At 46.8% G+C, this 21,767-nt stretch overlaps 1 protein-coding gene across 4 annotated transcripts in view; it reads right to left on the bottom strand.

Moving 5' to 3' along the window:
* CTNND2 (catenin delta 2) overlaps positions 1 to 21,767 on the bottom strand; it is a 704,219-nt gene that overhangs the window by 98,569 nt on the left and 583,883 nt on the right. For all 4 annotated transcript variants that reach the window (XM_064160790.1, XM_064160789.1, XM_064160792.1 and 1 more), the window contains 3 exons: positions 15,252 to 15,369; positions 7,666 to 7,851; positions 1,237 to 1,410 (listed from right to left, as the gene is read on the bottom strand). In XM_064160790.1, coding sequence (XP_064016860.1) covers positions 1,237 to 1,410; positions 7,666 to 7,851; positions 15,252 to 15,369 — 478 coding nt within the window. The remainder of the gene's footprint in view (positions 1 to 1,236; positions 1,411 to 7,665; positions 7,852 to 15,251; positions 15,370 to 21,767) is intronic.

Genomic DNA, 21,767 nt, shown 5'->3' with positions numbered 1-21,767 from the left:
ACAGAGGAACCAGATGAGGTTCAACAAGGACAAGTGCAGAGTCCTGCACCTGGGCAGGAATAACAAACTGCACCAGCACAGGCTGGGAGGTGACTGCTGGAGAGCAGCCCTGTGGAGAGGGACCTGGGGGTGCTGGTGGATAACATCCATGGCACAGCAATGTGCCCTTGTGGCCAAGAAGGCCAATGGCATCCTGGGGTGTATTAGGCAGAGTGTGTCCAGCAGATCAAGGGAGGTTCTCCTCCCCCTCTCCTCTGCCCTGCTGAGACCTCAGCTTGAATACTGCGTTCAGTGTTGGGCTCCCCAGTTCAAGAGGGACAGGGATCTGCTGGAGAGGGTCCAGTGGAGAGCTATGAGGATGATTAGGGGACTGGAGGGCACTGCCTGATGAGGAGAGGCTGAGGGACCTGGGGCTGTTTAGTCTGGAGAAGAGAAGGCTGAGAGGGGATTTGATAAACCAGCAATAGAACAAGGGGACACAGTCTCAAGTTGTGCCAGGATAGGTATAGGCTGGATGTTAGGAAGAAGTTCTTCACAGAGAGAGTGATTGGCATTGGAATGGGCTGCCCAGGGAGGTGGTGGAGGCACCGTCCCTGGGGGTCTTCAAGAAAAGACTGGATGAGGCACTTAGTGCCATGGTCTAGTTGATTGGTTAGGGCTGGGTGATAGGTTGGACTGGATGATGTTGGAGGTCTCTTCCAACCTGGCTGATTCTATGATTCTATGACTCTATGAAATGTTTATAAGTATCTGAGGGCTGCCAGGAGCAGGGGGACAGGCTCTGCTCACTGCTCCCTGGGATAGGACAAGGAGCAATGGGTGTAAGCTGCAGCACAGGAGGTTCTGCCTCAACACAAGGGGGAACTTCTTTACTGTAAGGGTCCCAGAGCACTGGCACAGGCTGCCCAGAGAGGTTGTGGAGTCTCCTTCTCTGGAGCCTTTCAAGGCCTGTCTGGATGTGTTCCTCTGTGATCTGTGTTAGATAGGATTGTCCTGCTCTGGCAGGGGGGTTGCACTCGATGATCTCCTTGGATCCCTTCCAACCCCTAACATCCTGTGAGCTTGTGAACTGTTCCACTGCAAGGAGTGCTGAGATACAGATCAGAGGAGTATTTACATACAGGAGCATTCAGATACAGTTATCAGACACGTTTCACATCACCAATTTTCTGTCATCTCTTTGTAGGGCTTTTTCTGAGTGGAAGAAGAAACAGGTTCTCAGGTTAACATTCCTACCTTCCAGCTCCCAGCAGCCAGGTTCTGCAGTGCCCCTGCTGCCCCTTCCAGTGTGTCTGGATTTGAGCACTCAGAAAGAAGTGTGAGGTAGGGTTTGACTATCGAAGGGTGCCACAGCATCTGGATTCCTTTGGGTGGTTCTGCACAGTCTGGGAGAGGTCCCACACCATCCCACTGTTGGAAAAGTACAAAACAGATGATCAGCAAAGAACAGCCAAATCCTTGAGAACTGCTTCAGTTGAAGCTGTAAGATTAATGTCTGTGTGTAGGAATGCATCTGCCCACCAAACAGTCATTCTCAGTTCAAGCACATCATGTGATTCTTCAGAGAGAACTCAAATTTCCTACTCAACACTCCTTACAGAGCTACAGCACTGGCAGAAATCAGAGTGTTCTAACTAGCTGGCATAACAAACCCACTTGTCACAGCATTCATTTTCTTGGGTAAGAACAGCTCAGTGAATAGGAGCACATCTTTGGAGGCATCTGCTTGGGAAGAAGAGATTTTCCCTTTTCACATCCTGTTCAGTTCTCTGTATTCTCTCTTTGCTCGTGAAAAAACACCACCATGAAACACAACTGACAATAAAACCTACCCCCAACACTCAAGGCAATGAGTCTTCCATCCCCTGAAAGGCCTGTGTGACAAGTCTCTCAACTGCACAGCTTCTGGCTTCTCACCAAGAGCTGGATGCAACCAGCCATGCAGCCAGCCAGCCTCTCATCACATACAGAGCCTGGATGAAAATAACCCTAGTTTGATATCCAAAATGGGCCATGTGTGTTCAAACCTATACAATCAGTAGCTTCTTGCACAACCCCCACCCCTACCAGAAAGAGAAACCTTATTCCAGTGGAATGCACAGTCCTGGCATTTAAGTATAAAACATCTTAAAGGAAACACATATATATATATATATATATCTCAAGGACTTGGTTGTGACCTGGTGGCCTTCTATGAACAGGTCACAACATGAATAGGCAAGGGGTGAGCAATTGATGTCATTTACCTGGACCACAAGGATCATCCAGTTCCAACCCCCCTGCCATGCCCAGGGACACCCTACCCTAGAGCAGGCTGCACACAGCCTCAGCCAGCCTGGCCTTAAACACCTCCAGCCATGGGGCCTCAACCACCTCCCTGGGCAACCCATTCCAGCCTCTCACCACTCTCATGCTCAACAACTTCCTCCTCACGGCCAGCCTGAACCTACCCACCTCCAGCTTTGCTCCATTCCCCCCAGGCCTGTCACTACCTGAGAGCCTAAAAAGTCCCTCCCCAGCTTTTTTGTAACCCCCTTCAGATCCTGGAAGGCCACAAGAAGGTCACCTCAGAGCCTTCTCTTCTCCAGACTCAACAGCCCAAACAGTTTCAGTCTGTGCTCACAGCAGAGCTGCTGCAGCCCTCTGAGCATCCTCATGGCCCTGCTCTGGACACACTCCAGCATCTTCACATCCCTCTTGCACTAGGGGCTCCAGAACTGGATGCAGTACTCCAGGTGGGGTCTCAGCAGAGCACAGCAGAGGAGGAGAATCACCTCCCTCCACCTGCTGGTCACACTTCTGCTGCTGCAGCCCAGGCTCTGCTTGGCTTTCTGGGCTGCAAGTGCACACTGCTGGCTCCTGTTGAGCTTCTGGTCCAGCAGCAGCCCCAAGTCCCTCTGCTCAGGGCTGCTCTCCAGCCACTCACTGCCCAGCCTGCATTTAGTGACTAAATCAAGCTCTTTCATGTGCTCCTAGATATTTCACACAGTCTAGCAACACTGTAGCTGTGGCTTTGTATGGCAGCAGTGACAAAGTTTATGCCAGCAATTAGTGTTCATCACTTCTAAAATGCCAAAGACTTTTAAGCTAACAGGTCCCCTAAATGGCAATGATTTTTCACCCTGCATATCCAAGTGGCTCTGGCAGCCTGTGGCAGCTGTTAATGGGCATGAAATAAATCCTTTTAGAGACCTTTATGCAAGGGATGCATTAGCCAATAACTGTCAAGAGCAGGAATCTAAGCAACAAGCATGGATCAAAATCAGAGCTCGCTTTTGGGGCTGACAGGAATCCAAGGGGCTGATACAAAGGAGGGCAGGAATGGCCCTGGTTAAATCAAGCCAAATTACAGTTTAGAGACCCAGGCCTGAAGAAAGGTGGTCCAATGACATGAAGACCCAACACAACTAGGGACTTTTTTGGATACAGTTCACTGCAGAAATAACAGTACCCTCCCCAATTTGATGCAACTACATTTAGAACCATAGAATTACAGAATCAACCAGGTTGGAAGAGACCTCCAAGATCATTCAGTTCAACCTAGCACCCAGGTGCAGAGAAAAAAAGCACAACTCCAGGCTTTGGACAAAGTCCTTAGCTGAAGTCTGCCTCCTCCTTCTTTTTAGTCCAGAAAAGCAGGCATTAGCCTCATGGCTAAAGTGTTGTTGTAATGGACAACCACTGGCAGCTATGGCTGGCAAATGAGCACAGTGACATCCTGACACTCCCCATTCCAGTGCAGCTCATGCAGACACAAGATACAGACAGAAATCTTGGGCACCTATCTTCAAGAGTACACAGCAATTTACCCTCTTATCATAGAGGGTAAATTATCATAGAATCAACCAGGTTAGAAGAGAGCTCCAAGCTCATCCAGTCCAACTTAACACCCAGCCCTGTCCAATCAACCAGACCATGGCACTGAGTGCCTCATCCAGTCTGTTCCTGAATGCCTCTAGGGACAGCAACTCCACCACCTCCCTGGGCAGCCCATTCCAATGCCAATCACACTCTGTGGGAAGAACTTCCTCTGGGTACTCAGTTCAAGAGAGATGTTGAGGTGCTGTAATGCGTCCAGAGAAGGGCAGCAAAGCTGGTGAGGGGCCTGGAGCACAGCCCTGTGAGGAGAGGCTGAGGGAGCTGGGGGTGTGCAGCCTGCAGCAGAGGAGGCTCAGGGCTGACCTCATTGCTGTCTACAGCTACCTGAAGGGAGGCTGTAGCCAGGTGGGGTTGGTCTCTTCTGCCAGGCAACCAGCAACAGAACAAAGGAACACAGTCTCAAGTTGTGCCAGGGGAGGTCTATGGTGGGTATTGGGATGTACTCTGGTCTGGTAAGACCCCACCTGGATTACTGCATCCAGTTCTGGAGCCCCTATTACAAGAAGGATGTGGAGATGCTGGAGTGTGTCCAGAGAAGGGCCAGAAGGATGCTCAGAGGGCTGCAGCAGCTCTGTTGTGAGGGCAGACTGAAAGAGTTGGGGCTGTGCAGTCTGCAGAAGAGGAGGCTCCCAGGTGACCTTCTTTTGGCCTTCCAGTCTGAAGGAGGCCTGCAGAACAGCTGAAGAGGGACTTTATAGGCTCTCAGGGAGCGACAGGACTGGGGGGAATGGAGCAAAGCTGGAGGTGGGGAGAGTCAGAGTGGACATGAGGAGGAAGTTGTTGAGCATGAGAGTGGTGAGAGGCTGGAATGGGTTGCCCAGGGAGGTGGTTGAGGCCCCATGGCTGGAGGTGTTTAAGGCCAGGCTGGATGAGGCTGTGTGCTGCCTGCTCTAGGGTAGGGTGTCCCTGGGCATGGCAGGGGGGTTGGAACTGGCTGATCTTTGTGGTCCCTTCCAACTCTGACTGATTCTGTGATTCTATGAGATGAAAGGAGAAAAATCATTAGAAATATATTTCTTATATTCGAAAGGCAAAGTGGTCCTGGGCACTGCAATATTACTTCTGAAAAGCCTCAATTTTCCTTCCTTGCCACAGAAAAGCCTAGAGAACATAAACCTGAAAATAGATCTACATTTTCACCTTTCTTTGGGTTGTAAAAATTATATTAAACCTTTCCATTACACAAACTGATCTGAAGAGACTATTACCATGCTGCATGCTGCTCCACAGAAACGGTTCACAGAAGCAGACAAAAGCCATCTAAAAGCAGGCAGAAGCACACATACTGCAAAGGAAATCAGCCCAAAGAGATGAGTTCTTTGGCTTGAAAGAGGAGAAAGATCTTCTATAGGCAACCTTTAAAATACAGTATCACAGTATCACCAAGGTTGGAAGAGACCTCACAGATCATCAAGTCCAACCCTTTAGCACAGAGCTCAAGGCCAGACCATGGCACCAAGTGCCACGTCCAGTCCTGCCTTGAACAGCTCCAGGGACGGCGACTCCACCACCTCCCCGGGCAGCCCATTCCAGTGTCCAATGACTCTCTCAGGGAACAACTTTCTCCTCACCTCCAGCCTAAACCTCCCCTGGCGCAGCCTGAGGCTGTGTCCTCTTGTTCTGGTGCTGGCCACCTGAGAGAAGAGAGCAACCTCCTCCTGGCCACAACCTCACCTCAGGTAGTTGTAGACAGCAATGAGGTCTGCCCTGAGCCTCCTCTTCTCCAGGCTAACCAATCCCAGCTCCCTCAGCCTCTCCTCATAGGGCTGTGCTCAAGGCCTCTCCCCAGCCTCGTCGCCCTTCTCTGGACATGCTCAAGCATCTCAATGTCCCTCCTAAACTGGGGGGCCCAGAACAGAGAAGCTTGGCCAGGAACATTGAAACCTTCGGTGGTACAGTTAAAAGTATGAACCTGAGATGCAGAAATCACAGAAGGAAGAGAAAAGGAAGAGTTCAAAACAGACTTTATGCAGTGCCTTCACAGAAGTGTGCCTGTAAACAGCAGATCAAAAGGGAAAGGTGAGTTGCAGTAAGACTCATTCATGCTGGGTTTGTACCTGCGCTTTCAGTAACAGCAAGCACAGTGTGTGGGAAGTGTTAATTCAGCAACTGGGATGATGATTGCTTTGTGGGGTAAAATTAGTGTGCCCTGACACTTTCTATCTTGCTGTAGCCTCATAGAGCCATCCTACTGAAAGGCCACAATAAATGTATTTGATGCCTGCAGTGTTTAACTAGAAAAGCAGCTGAAATTAAGGTCCTAATGATCCAGAGTGCTGCATTTTTCAGTACTCCAAACTTAGCTTGTTAATGTTTCTGTAACTTTTTCACCTTAACAAAATGCACCTTGATCATAGAATCAACCAGGTTGGAAGAGACCCCCAACATCATCCAGTCCAACCTAGCACCCAGCCCTAGACAATCAACCAGACCATGGCACTAAGTGCCCCACCCAGGCTTGGCTTCAACACCTCTAGGGACAGTGACTCCACCACCTCCCTGGGCAGCCCATTCCAATGCCAATCACTCTCTCTGCCAACAACTTCCTCCTAACATCCAGCCTAGACCTCCCCTGCCACAACTTGAGACTGTGTCCCCTTGTTCTGTTGCTGCTTGCCTGGCAGAAGAGACCAATCCCCAGCTGGCTACAGCCTCCCTCAGTGTTGTGGTAGGCTGATAGTCCCAAAATAGGCTTATCCATGCCCTGCCTTGCCTAGGCATGTTTTTCTGCTCCACCAGAGAGGCAACTGTGGGAAGCAGACACAAAAGAACCTGTAGCCACTGAGTCTGGGCTGCCCAGGGTCCTGTGTTGTAAGGTGCACACACTTAGCTTGTGCCTGCCTATAGTGCAAGGCTCCTGTGCTGTAAGGTGCACACACTTAGCTTGTGCCTGCCTATAGTGCAAGGCTCCTGTGCTGTAAGGTGCACACACTTAGCTTGTGCCTGCCTCTCCCCGTAGGGCTGTGCTCAAGGCCTCTCCCCAGCCTCGTCGCCCTTCTCTGGACACGCTCAAGCATCTCAATGTCCCTCCTAAACTGGGGACACAGGACTCAAGGTGTGGTCTAAGCAGTGCAGAGTACAGGGGCAGAATGACCTCCCTGCTCCTGCTGGCCACACCATTCCTGATGCAGGCCAGGATGCCACTGGCTCTCTTGGCCACCTGGGCACACTGCTGCCTCATGTTCAGGCAGGTATCAATCAGCACCCCCAGATCCCTCTCTGTTTGGCTGCTCTCAGCCACTCCAACCCCAGCCTGTATCTCTGCATGGGGTTGCTGTGGCCAAAGTGCAGCACCCTGCACTTGGAGCTATTGAACCCCATCCCCTTGGACTCTGCCCATCTGTCCAGGCAGTCAAGGTCCTGCTGCAGAGCCCTTCTGCCCTCCAACCCAGCCACATCTGCCCCCAGCTTGGTGTCATCTGCACACTTGCTGATGACTGACTCCATGCCCTCATCCAGATCATCTATGAAGATGTTAAAGAGGATGGGGCCCAGCACTGATCCCTGAGTCTGAGCTAGAAATCCATCTCAAAGGGCCACAGGTATTTATGGCATTCAATGTCTACTTAAGACTACAGCTTCCAGGTGCTAGCAGGTTAATGCAACTTTCTCAAACAGACATGTTTTGTTGCTCCAGACCCACAGTCTGCTTTAAGATCTCTGCTAATTAACAAAAGCAATGGTTTTGCATATTATGCATCAGGCACTTCATTTCTAATACACTTCAAGAATTAAATGACAGGCACTTCAAGTACTCATAACTCAACTGCAAGTAGCTTTCATTACCTGATCCTGTGATTTCTTTTTCTTCTTCTTCTTCCCCCAGCACCCTGAACTCTCCGCATCTTTTCCATTGGCATCACCACAGAGCAATCCATCGAGTTCGTCCGTTCCCATCTGCTGTCCCTGAGATGTTTCTGCAGCTAGCCTGTATGAGAGGTTCCTCAAAATGCACACACAGTTTTCAACGGTCTGAAAAGTGTGACAAAAGAAAAAGGCACACACACACACACACACACCCCCCCCCAAACCAGAAAAGAAGTTAAAATCCTTCCCTTGCTCACTCTGTGTACAAAGCAGAAGTAACATCATCAGTCTCTGAACACACATTTTACCGGCACAATGCTTACTCATTTCTGAGCGACTCCAGCTAGACACAACTTAAGACACTTAGAAACTTTCAGGGGAAGCAGAAGGAACCTGCAGCCTTCTCATTACAAATGGCTTTGCCCAGAGGATTTCTTTTTATTGTCATTCTGAGTTTCAGGCTGCAGAATTTCACGCTGCAGTCCCGTGTGAAATGGGAGCTGAGCGACCAAGAGAACCCCAAAACACACAGCACGCTGCCTCAGCCAGTACAGAACACTTCCAACAACAAACCAGCAGAGGTTCTGGGTTTAGGCTGCCTTTTTTTCCCCCCTCCTTTTTTAAACCAGAAACTGATTTTTTTCTCTTATCAGAAAATGCTGATTCAAGTTATGTTTCATGAGTACTTGTGGCACGAAGAGCTGATGTATCTTGGGTACCACAGCTAAGGCTAGAAATCTGCTCTGCTGCTTTCACTGCTTCTAGTCAGACTAGAAGAGACACAGCAGGGCAGCCCTTCTCTCTCCATGGGTATTTGTCCCCCACAGGCAGGAATCCAGGCATGGGGTGAGGGCCAGTGCAGGAAAACTCACTGACAATTCAACATCATTTCTGGAAGTCTAAACAATTTCACTTTAGAATTACTCAAAGCCTATTCAGATTCTTCAGTTTGGTTTGACTGTCCCTAATAAGCATATGAGCTTTTTGGAGAGGAGGTGGAGGAGGGAAAGGAGAGGAAGGAGAGGAAGGAGGGGAAGGAGGGGAAGAAGGGGAAGGAGGGGAAGGAGGGGAAGGAGGGGAGGAGAGTAAGTGTCTCTTTCTCTCTCTCTCTCTCTCCCTCTCTCTCTCATTCAGTTGGTTTGACTATCCCTAACAAGGATATGAGCTTTCTGGAGACAGGGAAAGCATACTGAAAGGGTCAGTCTCTATCTGTCTGTCTGCCTACCTATCTACCTACCTGTCTATCTCATTCAGTTTGGTTTGACTATCCCTAACAAGGATACTTCAAAGGTCAGTCTCTATCTATCTCATTCAGTTTGGTTGGACCATCCCTAAGAAGTATATGAGCTTTCTGGATACAGGGAAAGCATACTTAAAAGGTCAGTCTCTATCTGTCTGTCTGTCTACCTTATTCAGTTTGGTTTCACTATCCCTAACAAGGATATGAGCTTTCTGGAGACAGGGAAAACATACTTAGATAGAGACTGATCTTTTAAGTATGCTTCCCCTGTCTCCAGAAAGCTCATATCCTTATTAGGGATAGTCAAACCAAACTGAACGAGATAGAGACTGACCTTTTATCTATCTATCTATCTATCTATCTATCTATCTATCTATCTATCTATCTATCTATCTATCTATCTATCTATCCATCTGATCTCTCTCTATCTCATTCAGTTTAGTTTGACTATCCCTAACAAGGATACTTCAAAGGTCAGTCTCCATCTATCTCATTCAGTTTGGTTGGACCATCCCTAAGAAGTCTATGAGCTTTCTGGAGACAGGGAAAGCATACTTAAAAGGTCAGTCCCTATCTGTCTGTCTGTCTACCTTATTCAGTTTGGTTTCACTATCCCTAACAAGGATATGAGCTTTCTGGAGACAGGGAAAGCATACTTAGATAGAGACTGATCTTTGAAGTATGCTTTCCCTGTCTCCAGAAAGCTCATATCCTTATTAGGGATAGTCAAACCAAACTGAATGAGATAGAGACTGACCTTTTATCTACCTATCTATCTATCTATCTATCTATCTATCTATCTATCTATCTATCTATCTATCTATCTATCTATCTATCTACCTACCTACCTATCTGATCTCTCTCTATCTCATTCAGTTTGGTTTGACTATCCCTAACAAGGATACTTAAAAGGTCAGTCTCTATCTCATTCAGTTTGGTTGGACCATCCCTAAGAAGTATATGAGCTTTCTGGAGACAGGGAAAGCATACTTAAAGGTCAATCTCTATCTATTTCTCTATGCATCTACTTCTCTCTCTCTCTATCTCTCTTATTTCCAATGTTTCTAATGCTCTATGGAGATAAAATGTAGCAGTCACTATATTCTAGCTCTGTTGCTTCATTAATCCAGAATGGAATCACTTTGAGGGTTTTGGCTGTGCCTTACTCTGCCATACTCACCACTTGAGGCAAAGGGATGAGGTTTAATTTTCTTTCATACACAGTATAAGCTTATGCCAGATACACACTTGGCACAGAGCTGCAGAGATGATACTGAACTCAAGGCTCATCTCTGCAGGAAGACTTATTTCTACTTTAACTTGGATGAAATTTGACAATATACCTGTACTGATTTGAAATGTCCATCCAAGTACATGAACACTTGCAGAAACCTGTGTCTGCCTCGTTGGTGTCTCTTTAAATACTCCACCTGTGAATTTTATTCACTCTCGCTAACATTTACTTTGGCACAGTTGTAGTGCACTGAAGTTGGAGCTTTCATGGAATCACAGAGTCATAGAATCAACCAGGCTGGAAGAGATCTCCAAGGTCATCCAGTCCAACCTAGCACCCAGCCCTATCCAGTCAACTAGACCATGGCACTGAGTGCCTCAGCCAGGCTTTGCTTTAAGACCTCCAGGGATGGTGCATCCACCACCTCCCTGGGCAGCCCATTCCAATGCCAATCACTCTCTCTGACAACAACTTCCTCCTAACATCCAGCCTGAACTTTCCCTGGCACAACTTGAGACTGTGTCCCCTTGTTGTGTTGCTGGTTGCCTGGCCCCCCACCTGGCTAAAATGTCCTTTCAGGCAGGTGTAGACAGCAATGAGGTCAGCCCAGAGCCTCCTCTTCTGCAGGCTGCACACCCCCAGCTCCCTCAGCCTCTCCTCATAGGGTTTGTGTTCCAGGCCCCTCACCAGCTTTGTAACTCTTCTCTGGACACCTTCCAGCACCTCAACATCTCTCTTGAATTGAGGAGCCCAGAACTGGACACAGCACTCAAGGTGTGGCCTGAGCAGTGCTGAGTACAGGGGCAGAATAACCTCCCTTGTCCTGCTGGCCACACTGCTCCTGATGCAGGCCAGGATGCCATTGGCTCTCTTTGTGGTTGTTGATTGGAGCTCTACATTTTAATCCTCCATTTTAGCCTCTGAACTGAAGAATTCTCATTACATTGAAACCAAGTAAGTCAAGTGCACTGCAAGAACAATGCTACCTCAAGCTAAAACTGACAAGCAAACGTCCAATGCTTCAAATGCAACTGACACCTTCTTAACTAAGGTGAAATCCTACAAGCCAAGAAAGCTTCTTCTAGCCACACAACTGCACTGAATTCATCAAGGACAATGATGAGGGCACAGAGTGTCTGCTCAGCAAGTTTGCTGGTGACACCAAGCTGGGAGGCTTGGCTGATCCAGCTGAAGGCTGCGCTGCCATCCAGAGAGACCTGGACACACTGAGAGCTGGGCACAGAGGAACCAGATGAGGTTCAACAAGGACAAGTGCAGAGTCCTGCACCTGGGCAGGAATAACAAACTGCACCAGCACAGGCTGGGAGGTGACTGCTGGAGAGCAGCCCTGTGGAGAGGGACCTGGGGGTGCTGGTGGATAACATCCATGGCACAGCAATGTGCCCTTGTGGCCAAGAAGGCCAATGGCATCCTGGGGGGGATTAGGAAGAGTGTGTCCAGCAGATCAAGGGAGGTTCTCCTCCCCCTCTCCTCTGCCCTGCTGAGACCTCAGCTTGAATACTGTGTTCAGCATTGGGCTCCCCAGTTTAAGAGGGACAGGGATCTGCTGGGGAGGGTCCAGTGGACTACTATGAGGATGATGAGGGGACAGGAGGGCACTGCCTGATGAGGAGAGGCTGAGGGACCTGGGGCTGTTTAGTCTGGAGAGGAGAAGATTGAGAGGGGATTTGATAAATGTTTATAAACATCTGAGGGCTGGGGGCCAGGATGGGGGGGGGACAGGCTCTGCTCACTGCTCCCTGGGATAGGACAAGGAGCAATGGGTGTAAGCTGCAGCAAAAGAGGTTCCATCTCAACACAAGGGGGAACTTCTTTGCTGTAAGGGTCCCAGAGCACTGGCACAGGCTGCCAAGAGAGGTTGTGGAGTCTCCATCTCTGGAGCCTTTCAAGGCCTGTCTGGATGTGTCCCTCTGTGATCTGTGCTAGATTGTGTGGACCTGCTCTTGCAGGGGGTTTGGTCTCAATGATCTCCATGGGTGCCTTCCAACCCCTAACATCCTGTGAATTCACTCCTTGACTTGTAGCTTTGACCTTTAAAGGGCTTTTATACTGCTAATTCCTCTCTCACTTTCTCCATGAGGGGGCTAAATAACAGTTTACTGTTTTTTCTGCTTTAATAGACCAAGTGAAACTTATGAACAGTCACTTGGTCAGATAATGTGTTCTAAGTCCCTTTAAACCCTTAAAATGACCCTAAGTCATTTTAAACCCTTCACTTGAATTAGCATAGCTTTTTCTTAGCACACATTAAGGAGCACTGGTGCAATGCTGCTAAAGGGGCAGCACTGCTTAGTACACATTAAGGAGCACAGCTTGCAATGCTGCTTAGACTCATGCACTTTCAACCTCTTCATCACAAGGAATGATTTTTAACAACAACTCCACACATGCTTGGCAAATCCCCCATCCTCTCACAGAGCCTGCAAGCACAGGAATGTCTTTCTCAGTAGTTTGGGGTTCAGTCACTAACACCATACATAACCATCTAACAGGGCAATTGTCATGGCACCTGGAAAACAACATTAACTTTAAAATACACACAGGGGATTTTTTGTTACAATAGCAGCATTTTCAAAACCAGGTTCAAAAGGTTTTGACAAGGCAGATATTTAAATATTAAATTGACTTAATCTCCTTTAGGCTAAAGCTGCAAGGTAAGAGGCTACACAATGGTGTTTGGTGTTCAGCTGCACAACTGTGCAGTTAGAAGCTTGCTAGAAGGGAGGTATAAGGGAAGGAAAGCAGGAAAAGTAGTTTTTCCTCTTCTTTTTTCCCTTCATATATGGCTTAGGCTGCCCTTTTTATTCCAAATCTGAAAGCAAAAGGCATTTGAAACTGATCTTCTCTGGAATACTTGAGTTAAGATAATCTACTTTAGGCTAAAGCTGCAAGGTAACAGGCTTTGGTATTTAGCTGCACAACTGCTTTGTTTTGTGCAGTTAGAAGCTTGCTAGACAGGAGGTATAAGAAGAGGAAAATGGGAGTAGTTTTTCCTCTTCTTTTTCCCTTCATATAGGGCTTAGGCTGCCTTTTTATTCCAAATCTGAAAGCAAAAGGCATTTGAAAGTGATGTTCTTCTCTGGAATACTTGAGTTAAAAGAATCTACTTTAGGCTAAAGCTGCAAGGTAACAGGCTTTGGTATTTAGCTGCACAACTGCTTTGTTTTGTGCAGTTAGAAGCTTGCTAGACAGGAGGTATAAGAAGGGGAAAATAGGAGTAGTTTTTCCTCTTCTTTTTCCCTTCATATATGACTTAGGCTGCCTTTTTTTTCCCCCAATCTGAAAGCAAAAGGTATTTGAAACTGATCTTCTCTGGAATACTTGAGTTTAAATAATCTGCTTTGGTATTTAGCTGCACAACTGCTTTGTTTTGTGCAGTTAGAAGCTTGCTAGATAGGAGGTATAAGAAGAGGAAAATGGGAGTAGTTTTTCCTCTTCTTTTTTCCCTTCATATATGGCTTAGGCTGCCCTTTTTTTCCCCAATATGAAAGCAAAAGGCATTTGAAAGTGATGTTCTTCTCTGGAATACTTGAGTTAAAACAATCTACTTTAGGCTAAAGCTGCAAGGTAACAGGCTTTGGTATTTAGCTGCACAACTGCTTTGTTTTGTGCAGTTAGAAGCTTGCTAGACAGGAGGTATAAAAAGAGGAAAATGGGAGTAGTTTTTCCTCTTCTATTTCCCTTCATATATGACTTAGGCTGCCGTTTTTTTTCCCAGTCTGAAAGCAAAAGGTATTTGAAACTGATCTTCTCTGCAATACTTGAGTTTAAATAATCTGCTTTGGTATTTAGCTGCACAACTGCTTTGTTTTGTACAGTTAGAAGCTTGCTAGACAGGAGGTATAAGAAGAGGAAAATGGGAGTAGTTTTTCCTCTTCTTTTTCCCTTCATATAGGACTTAGGCTGCCTTTTTTTCCCCAATCTGAAAGCAAAAGGTATTTGAAACTGATCTTCTCTGGAATATTTGAGTTTAAATAATCTGCTTTGGTATTTAGCTGCACAACTGCTTTGTTTTGTGCAGTTAGAAGCTTGCTAGATAGGAGGTATAAGAAGAGGAAAATGGGAGTAGTTTTTCCTCTTCTTTTTCCCTTCATATATGGGAAAAAGAAGAGGAAAAACTACTCTTCCTGTTTAAATTTATTTGAGTTTAAATTTATTTGAGTTTAAATAATCTGCTTTGGTATTTATCTGCTTTGGTATTTAGCTGCACTCTTCCTGTTTAAATTTATTTGAGTTTAAATAATCTGCTTTGGTATTTAGCTGCACAACTGCTTTATTTTGTACAGTTAGAAGCTTGAGGAGGTATAAGGGAAGGAAAACAGGAAGAGTAGTTTTTCCTCTTCTTTTTTCCCTTCCTATATGACTTAGGCTGCCCTTTTTTCCCCACATCTAAAAACCAAAAGGCATTTGAAAGTGATCTTCTTCTTCTTCTCTGGAATACTTGAATGTATTAGAAATCTTCAATTTCTAAATGTCTGAAAGCTTCTTAATTAGGCAGAGCCTTTCACCTCTGGAAGCAGCACAGTTATATCCCAGTACTTCCATAAGGGTAAAGCTGTCTTTAAAACAGATCTTAAAAGAGTTGTTACTGAGAGCATTCATTGATCCCCTTCACTGAAGACAACATGTTGGTTGTAGTGCAAAAGTGCCTGTCAATTGCCCTTTTTGTCTGGTTTCAGTTTGTTTGCTTGCCTTGTAAGCCTTACTGTTATGAAACCTGTCTCATGCTGAGTACTTGAAATCAATTTTAAGGTTAAAACCTGGCAAAGCAATGAAAGGAATTTTGCATGGAATGTAACTCTTAAACCAGCATCCTATTTTCTCCTTTGGTAATTCAAGTGAGAGGATAACATGCTCACCTGTGCACAGTACACAGGTTGACACCAATCAAATACTTGGCTCAGAATAAGACTCAGCTTGACAGAAACCAAGAAAAGATATGGGCTACATCATGCTTTGCTAGGGCATCTCTCACAGTGCATTCATCAAACCCAAACCCTGTCACTTTAGAGTCCTGAGGTACCCTAAATACCTGCATTTCTCACTCCTGATAAGACAAAGATGACAAACCTTACTATCAATTTCACTGCTCCCCAGAGCAGACTGGATCACGTACAGCAATGCATCCGTCAGGCCATCGCACTCCCGCATCCTCCTTCGGGCCTCTTCTCCAGCAGAGCTGACATTCCTGCAAGGAAACAGCAAGGGTCACCACCTCCCCTCCTGAAACCTCACCACTGGCAGACACATCAAACACTCCTTTTCTCCCTTCATCACTTCAGAGCTGTGAATAATGAAGACGGCTGTGAATTGAGCTCAGGAAATGTAGCAGAGAGAGGAAGAAATGGAACTCATTAGGTCCTCCACAAGAAGGGGCAGAGAGGCCAAGCAGCTTGCAGGACCTGAGCTGGAAGGCTCACAGGCTGTTAACATTTGGAGAAGGGCTGATGAGTTTTGTTTCTTTTGCTTGTGCAGCAGTGATAAAAGTTTTTCAAAGATGCCTATGCATAGAGAAGCCATTTTTTAAATACTCTAAGAGGTTTTGTCAAAGAAATCTCCTGGGATTAGAAAAGTCATAGAATCATAGAATCAACCAGGTTAGAAGAGACCTCCAAGCTCAGCCAGTCCAACCTAGCACCCAGCCCTAGCCAGTCAACCAGGCCGTGGCACTAAGTGCCTCATCCAGTCTTTTCTTGAACACCCCCAGGGATGGTGCCTCCACCACCTCCCTGGGCAGCCCATTCCAATGCCAATCACTCTCTCTGACAACAACTTCCTAACAACATCCAACCTAGACCTCCCCTGGCACAGCTTGAGACTGTGTCCCCTTCTTCTGTTGCTGGTTGCCTGCCAGAAGAGCCCAACCCCACCTGGCTACAGCCTCCCTTCAGGGAGTTGTAGACAGCAGTGAGGTCAGCCCTGAGCCTCCTCTTCTGCAGGCTGCACACCCCCAGCTCCCTCAGCCTCTCCTCACAGGGCTGTGCTCCAGGCCCCTCACCAGCTTCGTTGCCCTTCTCTGGACACCTTCCAGCACCTCAACATCTCTCTTGAATTGAGGAGCCCAGAACTGGACACAGTACTCAAGGTGTGGCCTGAGCAGTGCTGAGCACAGGGGAACAATAATCTCCCTTGTCCTGCTGGCCACACTGCTCCTGATCCAGGCCAGGATGCCATTGACTCTCCTGTCCACCTGGGCACACTGCTGCCTCATCTTCAGCTACTCTCTACCAGTACTCCCAGCTCCCTCTCTGCCTGCCTGCTCTCCAGCCACTCTGTCCCCAGCCTGTAGTGCTGCTTGGGGTTGTTGTGGCCACACTGTAGAACCCTGCATGTCTCAACAGATTCTGTGCTTGCTAACATCAAGCCTCCCCGTGTAAAATCACATTGAGATTTGCAGAGCAGTTTGGATTCAGAAATGAGTGAGTTAGAAATCACAGGGTCAGAGCAAATCTTTGCAGTCTCCTATGGGAGGAGCAGAGAACTCCTCTGCTGAGGTGCCTCACCTGTTGGTTCTCCCTCCTCACTGCTAAGGTTTATATGGATGAAGAACAGAGAAGAGAAGCTCTATTTCAATGCATGGAAGTGGGAAGGAGAGTGTTGGCCCTTTCACTGGGGAAGAAGGCAAGGCATCTTCTTCCTCATGCCATTTTCAATTTCCTTTGCAACAGTGATGGAAGAAAGAATGAGAATCATGGGAAGGAAGAATGAATTTTAGATGGATGAAGGTGAGAGGACTTAAGAACAGGTTTCAATTCTTTCTTTAAGCACTCCATCCCGTTCTGCCTCTCTATCATCTAAAAAAACCCCATTCCTGGTCCCCTAAAGAATTTCCGTAATCAGATAATCTTATAATTGGACAATCCCTCAGCCCCTCCAGTGCAGCTCCATAATTGATTCTGCTCCCTAAACACATATGATTTTCCATCCATGCTTGAATACCCCACACAGTCCTAATTAGTACTGCTCTCCCACACATAAGCTGCCCCAATTAATTCAGTACTGTTCCTTTAACCCCTGCAGTTACCCTGACAAAAACAAGCAAACAACAACAGCAAAAACCAGCCCAGGAACACTACAACAGGTTCCTTTCTCTCCCTAGCATCCAAATTCATGCTTTCCTTTCTCCTTCAGACTCCCCACTTCATCCCACACTACACATCAGAAGTGTGCCCTTCAAACTGGCATATGAGATTTGTGTTGTCTGTTTCTTCTGATCTCTAAACTTAATACCTCTTTCCTCTCTCTCTCCTGCTGTAAGAGCAGCAGATGAAGGATTTTCTTCCAGTTTATGAGGAAATCTTATTCTGCCACCCAGGAATTGGGGTCTAGAGAGCATCAACTCGAAACATCTTCTATTAGCTCTTCCTCTGAAGTGACAGAAACCTTTTGACTTCCCTTTTGAGTGACAGGAATCAGAAGGTAAAATCATAGAGCATGGTTTTCCTAAACCAATGTCTGCAGCCTGCATTTGCAGTAGTGGAGCCTCTGCTTACAGTGTACACTACAGTAGTCTTTGAGTAGACCACGACAGCTCCACCTGAAATTCTGGAAGGGCAACATGCATAGGAAAATCAGAATCATGGATCTGAGAAGTGCATTGCTGGGTGGGCAGTAATGACAAGTGGGATTAGGGGACTTCTACCTGATATTCCACTCTCCCACCCTCCAGAAAGATAGAGAAAGAGAGTTCCACCCAGCCCTAAAAGAGTAACTGCACAAAGTACAATAGGAGGATGCTGAGGAAGTGTTCTCAGCACATTGCTTTTTTGGCACCACTAAAACAAAACACCAAACCAACCAACCAAAAACCCCAAACAATCAAACCCCCAAACCAAACAAGGAAAACTACTGAATCTTTCTAAATGGAATCAAATATAACAGCCTGTATTAACAGGTCCAACTCTCTTCTAACATGTCCAAGCTTCTTTATTGCCCACAGCTGCATACACTGAGTGCAAGCTTTAAAATACACAGACTTAAGTTTCACTAGAAAGAGACAGATACATTCATGGAATCATAGAATCAACCAGGTTGGAGGAGACTTCCAACATCACCCACTCCAAACTATCACACAGCCCTCTCCAATCAACCAGACCATGGCACTAAGTGCCTCAGCCAGGCTTTGTTTCAACACCTTCAGGGACAGTGACTCCACCACCTCCCTGGGCAGCCCATTCCAATGCCATTCACTCTCTCTGCCAATAACATCCTCCTAACATCCAGCCTAGACCTCCCCTGCCACAGCTTAAGACTGTGTCCCCTTCTTCTGGTGCTGCTTGCCTGGCAGAAGAGACCAACCCCACCTGGCTACAGCCTCCCTTTAGGTAGTTGTAGACAGCAATGAGGTCTGCCCTGAGCCTCCTCTTCTGCAGGCTGCACACCCCCAGCTCCCTCACAGCCTCTCCTCACAGGGCTGTGCTCCAGGCCCCTCACCAGCTTTTCTGGACATGTTCCAGTATCTCAACATCTCTCTTGAATTGAGGGGCCCAGAACTGGACACAGCACTCAAGGTGTGGTCTGACCAGTGCTGAGTACAGGGGCAGAATAACCTCCCTTGTCCTGCTGGCCACACTGCTCCTGATTAGTATCAACACAGTCAGATTATTATTTGAAAGTAAAAGTAAATTAACATAGGTCTGTCAGTCACTGCCACAGATTCATCTTGTGGGTCTGCTCAGTTTGAATGACAGTTCAATGCAGCACTTCTTCTTGTTAAATGTCTTTACCATATCACTTATAGCTTTCTTTATCTGCAACTCATTCTTCAGAGGAGTAATAATTTGTCAATCCTGTATGTGGATTAAGGATAACACAGGTTTGGGGGCAAATTCTCTCTCATTAATTAGAATAGTTTGACTATAATTAAAGCAGCATTTTGTATCACCAAGGAATTTGGCCTCAGACTTCTCTCTCTTACGTCTTCATTTCACTTCACAAGCAGATCTTGCACTTAGTCAAACAGCTGACAGTCTAATGTGGATAGAGCCTTGGTTATTAACCTTTCTATTAAATGCTATGCTGGTGTGATGGAGCTTTGATTATTCAGCCATACCTTTCATTTCCAAAACAACAGAGCAATCAGCCTGCCAAGTCCAGCACTCACCAGGTTGCTTTTTACTGCTGTGATGCTGCATGTGAAAACCTGAGGCTAAATTCAGTGCTTTTAATGACCACTCAGTGGGATCTGTGAAGCAATTGTCTTCTAAACAGTCCTTAGCTCTTTCAAAATGCCTTGAAGAGATCCATGGTGGAAATGACACTAAACTGCAGTAAGCATCTTAAAATAAATTGCCTTCCTAAAAAAAAAACCCAAACCATTATGCAAAAGGTATGATCAAATAGTGAAATAGATGCATCTTTCTAACCCTCCCTCTAGCCCTTTGCTAGGTGTTTTCACTCAAAGTGCAAGTTCTGTGTAAATACACTGCCTTGCATATAGCATATTGAATTACATATAGTGCATGCAGGAAATGGTTTAAGTTGTGGTGTGAACCAATCCCACCTGTAGCAAACTTCATATATGGTATTTAGAAGCACAGAATCAACCAGGTTGGAAGAGACATACAAGATCATCCAGTCCACTCTGTCAGCCCTATCCAGTCAACCAGACCATGGCACTAAGTGCCTCATCCATTGATAACGATGACTCCACCACCTCCCTGGGCAGCCCATTCCAATGCCAATCACTCTCTCTGACAACAACTTCCTCCTAACATCCAGCCTAGACCTCCCCTGGCACAACTTGATACTGTGTCCCCTTCTTCAGTTGCTGGTTGCCTGGCAGAAGAGACCAACCCCACCTGGCTGCAGCCTCCATTCAGGGAGTTCTAGACAGCAATGAGGTGAGCCCTGAGCCTCCTCTTCTGCAGGCTGCACATCCCCAGCTCCCTCAGCCTCTCCTCACAGGGTTTGTGCTCCAGGCCCCTCACCAGCTTCGTTGCCCTTCTCTTGACAGTTCCAGCACCTCAACATCTCTCTTGAATTGAGGAGCCCAGAACTGAACACAGCACTCAGGGTATGGCCTGGGCAGTGCCGAGTACAGGGGCAGAATAACCTCCCTTGTCCTACTGGCCACACTGCTCCTGATGCAGGCCAGGATGGCATTGGCTCTCTTGGCCACCTGGGCACACTGCTGGCTCATGTTCAGGTGGGTATCAATCAGCACCCCCAGATCCCTCTCTGTTTGGCTGCTCTCAGCCACTCCAACCCCAGCCTGTATCTCTGCATGGGGTTGCTGTGGCCAAAGTGCAGCACCAGCACTTGGAGCTATTGAACTTCATTATCTGTAGTGTTTTAAATAAAATATTGGAAACTTACAGAGCTCTTTTCCTCAGTTTTTTTAAATCAAGTGAAAATCATAATCACCAAGATCACATCACAAACATAGAGTTCCTTAGTAGAGTTACCAGTCTGAAAATCCTACCAGTAGGTTCCAAAGAAAAAGATTAGGTTCCAAGGGAAAAAAAACCCACAGGACTTGCAGAAAGCAATCCCATCAACGTGGAGAAACACATAAATAGACTCGTGATTGCTTAAGTAAGATGATTCCATCAAAGTACAAAACAATCTCTCTGTCACATCTGAGTCTCAAGTGCCTGCCTGCATCAATTTTACAGTCTTGAAGAAAACATTATCAGTGCAGAGCCTTGAAAAGAAAGGATGGCAAATCAGCTTTGGTTGTGGACTAATCAGATGAGCACAATTAATTGCAACACAAATCAGTTCATTAGATCATGAGGTTCATCTCATTCGGATCAGCTACTTAGAAATTTTAATAGAGAAGATAAAGAATCACAAAGCAGAGCACTTGGAATATCATGAGGGTTGGGCTCCTCTGCCAGGCAAGCAGCAACAGAACAAGGGGACACAGACTCAAGTTGTGCCAGGGGAGGTCTAGGCTGGATGTCAGGAGGAAGTTGTTGTCAGAGATGCTGGAACTGTCAAGAGAAGGGCAATGAAGCTGAGTGGCCTGGAGCACAGCCCTGTGAGGAGAGGCTGAGGGAGCTGGGGGTGTGCAGCCTGCAGAAGAGGAGGCTCAGGGCTGACCTCATTGTTGGCTACAACTACTTGAAGGGAGGCTGTAGTCAGGTGGGATTGGTCTCTTCTGCCAGGCAACCAGCAACAGAAGAAGGGGACACAGTCTCAAGTTGTGCTGGGGAAAGTATAGGCTGGATGTTAGGAGGAAGTTGTTGTCAGAGAGAGTGATTGGCATTGGAATGGGCTGCCCAGGGAGGTGGTGGAGGCACCATCCCTGGAGGTGTTGAAGCAAAGCCTGGATGAGGCACTCAGTGCCATGGTCTGGTTGACTGGATAGGGCTGGGTGCTAGGTCGGACTGGATGATCTTGGAGGTCTCCTCCAACCTGGTTTGATTCTATGATTCTATGATTTATCTCTCTGATCAACTTGGACATAAATACTATTCTTGGTGGCCAAAGGAAATAATTGTTTTGTCAGGGTGTCTAAACTTACTGTGCCAAATACCTACTGCTAACCCTATTGCATACCTATTGCTGGATGATTCTATGATTATAACCAAAATATAGGGAAGCACTCAGTAGAGGATACCTTGGAAGACACAACAAGGA

This window comes from Pogoniulus pusillus, chromosome 21, assembly GCF_015220805.1.
Source record: "Pogoniulus pusillus isolate bPogPus1 chromosome 21, bPogPus1.pri, whole genome shotgun sequence".
In the NCBI taxonomy this organism is placed as follows: domain Eukaryota; kingdom Metazoa; phylum Chordata; class Aves; order Piciformes; family Lybiidae; genus Pogoniulus; species Pogoniulus pusillus.
Note: the sequence above shows the minus strand (reverse complement) of the source record. Positions and strands in the feature narration are given on the sequence as shown.